General features: G+C 39.1%; 1 protein-coding gene across 2 annotated transcripts in view; it reads left to right on the plus strand.

Moving 5' to 3' along the window:
* wwp2 (WW domain containing E3 ubiquitin protein ligase 2) overlaps window positions 1-5,673 on the plus strand; it is a 55,232-nt gene extending 49,559 nt beyond the window's left edge. For both annotated transcript variants that reach the window (XM_037108164.1, XM_037108167.1), the window contains 6 exons: window positions 750-890; window positions 1,009-1,129; window positions 1,784-1,888; window positions 2,006-2,102; window positions 3,369-3,441; window positions 4,846-5,673. In XM_037108164.1, coding sequence (XP_036964059.1) covers window positions 750-890; window positions 1,009-1,129; window positions 1,784-1,888; window positions 2,006-2,102; window positions 3,369-3,441; window positions 4,846-4,945 — 637 coding nt within the window. In that variant the 3' untranslated portion in view covers window positions 4,946-5,673. The remainder of the gene's footprint in view (window positions 1-749; window positions 891-1,008; window positions 1,130-1,783; window positions 1,889-2,005; window positions 2,103-3,368; window positions 3,442-4,845) is intronic.
* Window positions 5,674-6,977: the final 1,304 nt, after the last annotated feature.

Below are 6,977 nucleotides of genomic sequence, written 5' to 3' on the forward strand. Positions count from 1 at the left end.
GGCTGGACAGTTATAGTAGTTGTTCTCAACCTCTTTAATTTGCAACATCCCAGAACGAAAAACACCCTCTGCCTAGCACTGAGACGTTTCACTCACAGTCCTGAAAGGGACAAAATGAAAAAGAGGTATTTTTGTGTGCTTGTCAGTCAGAACTCACACACACTTAGCACCTAGCAATAACACTTAATAAAATCTGTTTTGAGCCACTGGTACAGACAGTGTAATGTTAAAACTATTTTCAGACTAGAATATGCTTTTTTTTTTTTTTTTCAAAACCATCTGATGACCCCCCTGAAATCAATCTGCAAACCCGTTGGTGGTTTCAACCATCAGGTTGAGATCCAATGGATTATTATTATTATTATTTATAGTTGATGAAACATATTTTAATCAGCTGGATCCACATTAAATGTGAAAAATGCCCTATCATGTCAGAATTGAAGGCTGAAATTCCTGGGTCTGTCCTTCTATGCAGATCTGCACCAAAATCCTCATCCAAGAAGGGAACATGTTATGGTTTTCTACTTAATAATTACACGCATAAAAGCGCACATGCACTGAAATGATGAGGTTTAGATCTATGTTGGAGCCAGATTTTCTCCAAGAAGAGGGGTTAACAGATCTCTAACCCATTGCCTAAAAGGCTGAGTAGCAGGAAATTTGTAACATAAAAGAATTATATTTCTTGCAAGGAATGTAGCAAAGGCTGTTGCCTTAAATAAAGGGTGTGTTTCTGTTTGCTTGTCCAGAGAGAACAACCTGGAGGAGTGTGGCGTGGAGCTGTATTTTGCACAGGACATGGAGATCCTCGGCAAGGTCTCCACTCATCAGCTGAAAGACGACGGAGAGAACGAGCTTGTCACAGAGGAAAACAAGGAGGAGTACATCAGGTACGTTTACATAAGCAGTGATAACCACAGAGAAGAATGGTGAAATGTAATTACAAAAGAGAGATGTTGTCAGAGATGCAGACCAAACCATTAAACCAACCGCTCCTTCTTCCCACAGCCTGCTGACAGACTGGAGGTTCACCCGTGGGGTGGAGGAGCAGACCAAAGCCTTCCTGGACGGCTTCAATGAGGTGGTTCCTCTGGAGTGGCTTCGCTACTTTGACGAAAAGGAGCTGGAGGTGAGGAGGAGTGCGAGGGCCAGGAACGCTTTCTAAAGTCAGAAGAAATGTCATAAATGTAGTGCTTTAGAAATTTCAAATTCAAATTTCCTGGCTTCTTGAACCAAGTTTCCACTCATATTTAATAAACAGTATGATGTGCTTCACAAAAAGACAGATTCATATATATTAAAAATAAAAGAGAGAAATAAGTGAGAGATTTTGAAATAAAAGGAAAAGTAAACATGAACTAGAAAATGAAGTGTGGGGCTATCACTTGATACTACCTCGATGACTGACTGTTCCTGTCCTGTCACTTTGGAAACAAAAAAATGTTGTCTAAGATTTAAATGCTAAGAGGATGAATTGAGATGCAGCTGGAGTGAGTCCTGACTGTGGTTTAGTGTGGAAATAGCTCCAGATCCTGATTGATGAGCAGTTTCTCCTCGACTCCTGCTGCAGCTGAGCTTTCATCTAAATGAGGCCATATCCCAGCAGACACCCAACAGTCTAACAGAGACAGTGTATTAAATTAGTCTGGAGTCCAGATGGGACGTTCTCTGACTCACTGTGTTCACGCTGTCCTGTCCCATTTTGTCCTCTGCCTGCTGATGAGTCAATGAAGGACACACATCTTCACTGACTGGCCTTTAAATGTTTGTGTGTGTGTTGCAGTTGATGCTGTGTGGGATGCAGGAGATCGATTTGACTGACTGGCAGAAGAACACCATCTACAGACATTACACCAAGAACAGCAAGCAGATTCACTGGTTCTGGCAGGTACGGACACTTTGGTTCACTGAGCACAAAGCTTGACCTAAAAACACAATCTGCGATGATGAAGTCCATGTGTTGTGGTGTACAAGGGTGGTCATGTGTTTGTGTGTGTTCCTGCAGGTGGTGAAAGAGATGGACAACGAAAAGAGAATCCGTCTGCTTCAGTTTGTAACAGGAACCTGTCGGCTGCCTGTGGGAGGCTTCGCTGAGCTCATAGGTAAATAACACTAGTCCTTTTCACACAGGGACGCATTATCACTGCAGCGGCAGTTCGACAAAAAATTCCGCCGTCGGTTGTTCACACAGAGCCAAGCACCTCCGCCTTGAAGACGAACCGCTGTCTTATTCACATAGAAAGCTAGCACTGCAGCTCCTAAAGAGGCGTGACAGTCCATGTCATGATGACATCTGTGTTATTTTCAAGGTGTACTCCTGTTGATCTAACGTCTATCATTTTGTTTTGTATATTTGTTGAGATTCATTTTTTTCCGAGAATGCTGGAAACAGATTAAATCATCAAAACAAGGCAGCACAGAACAGAAAGCAAAGAATGTCATACTGCCTAAACAACTGTATAAACCATGATATTTATTTCTGTATTTATTTATTTATTTTATTATATGATATTTTCAGTAGCACTAATTCCAACGGTACAAACCCAGACTGGTGTCATACTCAGCTCCCTGCTGCTCTCTGTGTCTCTTCTCTAAGAGAAATGCCATCTTCATTAACCTCAGTTCCAGTCCTGATTCATGTCCGGCTATTATGAATACAACTCAGATACATTAAACATTATTGGTGTTATATTGTGGACTTTTAATGTGAAAAATCTAAACCAGGTTACATTGACATCTTAATATCAGTCAGGAGAAACGGAATAAAGGAAAAACTGGAGGTATTAGGTTGATGAAATAGTCATTTCTGTTAATAAAGACTCAGAATAGCAGCAGAGAGGTGAGTATAACATGACTGTGATATAACTGCTAGAATCAGTGCTGTGGAAATGTACATTATAGTTGAATTTAATATGTTGTGTAGGGGTGTCACGATTTCACTTTTAAATCAGTCTAAGCGAGCTCTCAAGTTTGATCATCAGAATCAAAAGCAGGATCATCCTCCCAGTATTTTCTTTCTTTCCACCCTGCCCACCAAGGAAAAGAAAACAACGGCTAGCTTACCTGTAGCCTGCAGCTGCGCTTCAGACACACTTCACAGCTCAAAGACAATCACTGTTACCAACTGTATCTGTCACTGTATCTGTTTGCTGCAAGTAAACCAACGGGTCTCCCTGACCTCCTTTGTTTTTACCATATTTGTTTTTTTAACTATTATTTGAAAACTAATTCATGGTTAAAATTAATTCATGGTTAAAATGATTAAAACACATCTTTTGATATGTACGTAGACAGTTACGATGAAAAACATTTAAATTGATATTTGATAAAATACTGTTAACTTCTTGTTTTGTCTTTCGACTCCACAGGAAGTAATGGTCCCCAGAAGTTTTGTATAGACAAGGTGGGGAAGGAGACTTGGCTTCCGAGAAGCCACACATGGTAAGCTGCTGCTTCATCTGTTCATGTGGTCAACACTGACTGAGTAATGTCCTTAAAAACAGGCTGTCTCTCCTTTCATATGACATGCTTGACACTGGGTTACCGCAACAGTGTACAGAGTGCAGATTCAGGCTACTTAAATGTAAATTATCTGTAAAGACAGATGAGATCCCTTGTATTTCGCACAGTATGCATGATTTTAGTAGTTAGTAAACCTATAGAAAAGAATAATTCTTTCAGATAATTTGGATGCTGTGATAGTGATTAAAATACTGTGATTGCTGCCATATATTATTGTCAATTTATTTATTTTTCTATTTCTTATTATAGTAACTAACTGATGGAAACAAAGAGGTTATTTAAATGTTATAAGTAGGCCCTACATGGTACAGCCTAGTTATTGATCTTGGTATGGACAGCACTGTACAGTCGTTTGGCCGCAGATCGTACCCAACTGTGCACACAGTTATTATTACTGTTTTTATCTGTATTTTCACGTCTCTATGGTACCTGCTATTCAATAGGAAAGATTTAAGAAGAAAAAAAAGATAACAAAATACCAAATTTGAAGTGTTCTACAAATTTAAAGGCTTTTGCTCTCAGTGTGACAATGCACCTTGTGGGGGCTGGGAGATCTGTTGGACGATGGCCCATTAAGTGAACAAAAAGGTTCACGGTAATGATAATTAGGTATGTAGTCACAGTAGTCCTCCTCACCCGGCCCTGCTGCTACTGTCTGCTACAGACGCGCACACAGAATGTGAAGAAATAAAACATGTAATTTTATTTGTCCCTGTCCCAGGAAATGGATCGAGGGGAAAAACATGTCCCTCCTACATCTCTTACTTTGTCTTACTTGTTTATTATGGGTTTGATTCTTATCGTGTTTTTATTTGATGCCGAGCAATAAGGATACTGAAATCTTGAATCGGTTTTTATTGTTAGAAATGCTCTATTTTACCGGAGCAGTTCTAGAGGGAGGAGAGAACTGTGTTCACTGATTGCTCATGTGTGCCACCTAGTGGTTGCTGGTGCACACTGCAGCTAATTCTAAATAAGCAGGAGAGAATAGAAGTCTCGTCTCCTTCATGCTGTGTCGCAGCACCTCTAACACTGTGACAATCGAGTCATCTATAAATTTAAGCAACAATCCACAAATCTGCAGGTTAACAACTAAAGATACTCCAGTAAATTGAGAAATAATCCCAGGATTAACACGCTAGTGTAGAAAATCTTGCTACCATGAATAGTATCAAAAACTAGTGTAAAATAATAGTGTAAAGCTTGAGGATTAGAATTTGAAACCCAAGGGGGTTAAAAGAGCAAAGATTCATGAATACATTTTGTGTACAATCTGATCACAAAGAGGAAGGACCAATATTGACCCATGTCTCCTCCTCACAGCTTCAATCGTCTGGACTTGCCGCCCTACAGAAGCCTAGAGCAACTCAGAGAGAAGCTCCTGTTCGCCATCGAGGAGACGGAGGGATTCGGACAGGAGTGAAGCCGGAAATGGACACAAGATGAATCAAGGAGAAGACTTAATTCAATGGGATTATTTTTGTTCTTAATATTATTATTTTGCATTTGTTAATCACAGGGCTGAGGAATCACCCTGTCATCTATAGCCCCTCACCTAGAGGAGGATCATGTTTGTGAACTGAGTCTTGGGATGAATTTGGAGAGTGAGACACAAGAACGTAGAGGAAGAGTGTGTACGCTTATCTGTGTGTACATGTGTGTGGTTGCTCAGATTAATGCCATTGTGTATATGCCTATAGATGATGCGTATGTCTGTGTGGGTCGGACAGGATGGCACATACAGAGAATTATATTTGACTAGAGTCTCACCCCCCACACAAACACCTCTACTCACTGCTTAGAAACGCACCAAAACCCGACAACAGGATCGTTTTAATGTCAGAAACGACTCACAGCAACAGCACAGCAACAATGCAGTATAACATATCTACCAGAGAGAAATACATTTTTTTAACATTTTAAAGTGGCGAGAGTGAAAGAGAGACGGGGAGTGTGGAACAAAGACAGGCAGCGTATGAGTGCATGAGTGTGTCTATACGAGAGACAGAGAGCTGTTATTCAGAACCAGTGCACCTCTGTTACAGAGGTTAGAGAGATGAGATGTGATTTTATTTTTTATTTTTCTGTTACTTGTGAAATTCAGCATTTTTCTCCTGTACATAACTAAAATAAATGAGATTTCAATCTTGAGCTATGTTGATGCTTTTTTGTGAGAAATTAGGGGTTAAACTACAACAAGGCAAGCTATATGGACATGATAGTGGGGACAGTTTTATTTTGTTTGTCGACCAAAAAAGCTGACAGGCCTAGAAATTTTCCCTGTGATACAGCCAAGATAAGTGATGGAATGTAACTAAGTACGTTCACTCAAGTACCCCACTTGAGGGATATTTGTACTTTACTCAAGTTTTCCCATTTTCTGCTACTTCATACTTTTACTCCACAACATTTTGGAGGTAAAATTGTACTTTTTACTCTGCTCCTTGTATTTGATAACTTCATTTAATAGTTATTTTGTGCACTGAATGCTGCATCAGAGCCAAAGAAGTGCATCCTAATTTACATAATTCAAAACTGAACTAAAAACTGATTCAGATTATTAGAAAAATGCAGAATAGATAATCTGACTATCAGGCTGATTATAAATCGACCCCTAGTATACACTTTATCAATACATGCTAATATATGCATAATTTACTTTAACTTGTACTTTAGTGTTGATGAAGTGAAGTGTTATTTCATGTTGTTAACCTCATATTGTCATGGCTCACTAGATTGGAGCAGCAGTTCATGTGCTGTGAGTCCCCATTCAATCCCATTATATACTGGAGGGAAGGTACACCACCAATTAAGAATAAAACAACTATCAATCATTCCTCTCAAATGTATCAAAACTAAAGTAAGGAGCCTGTTTTGAAAATGAAAGTACAGATACATGTGTTAAAATGTAGGGAGGAGAAGTAAAAAATTGACATAAAAAAAAAAATTAAATAAGTAAATTACACATACTGGAAAATCTATGTAACCGAGTAATTAAACTTCATTACTTTCCGGCCCTGGTACTGTAGGACACAAAATGGAGATATGTGGATTGGAGTTTTTGCCGTTTCAAAACAAGTCCCCATCTCCTTCAGTTCTTTAGAAGAACACTGTTTTGCTGTGAAGCTCCTGAAATATTTTGTGGACTATGGAACTGGTGAGTGGATAATGACTGAATTTTCCTTTTTGGGTGGACTTTCCCTATTAATAATTGACTTTAATCACTTTGATATTTGTAGAGTTTAATATAACTCAATCACCGAGTGTCCTGTATGCATATTATACAGATTAAGGTAATATGTATGAGGAAATATTCTCCTCCACCCTCGGATATGTGCACTTGTGTACAAACAAATTAGCCTCTGCCTTTGGGGAAAATAATGAAAAAGCTCATATACATGACGAATTCTGCATCTGTTTGGACAATAACCAAACAATTAAATGCATCTATATTT

Source organism: Acanthopagrus latus, chromosome 8 (assembly GCF_904848185.1).
Source record: "Acanthopagrus latus isolate v.2019 chromosome 8, fAcaLat1.1, whole genome shotgun sequence".
Lineage (NCBI taxonomy): Eukaryota > Metazoa > Chordata > Actinopteri > Spariformes > Sparidae > Acanthopagrus > Acanthopagrus latus.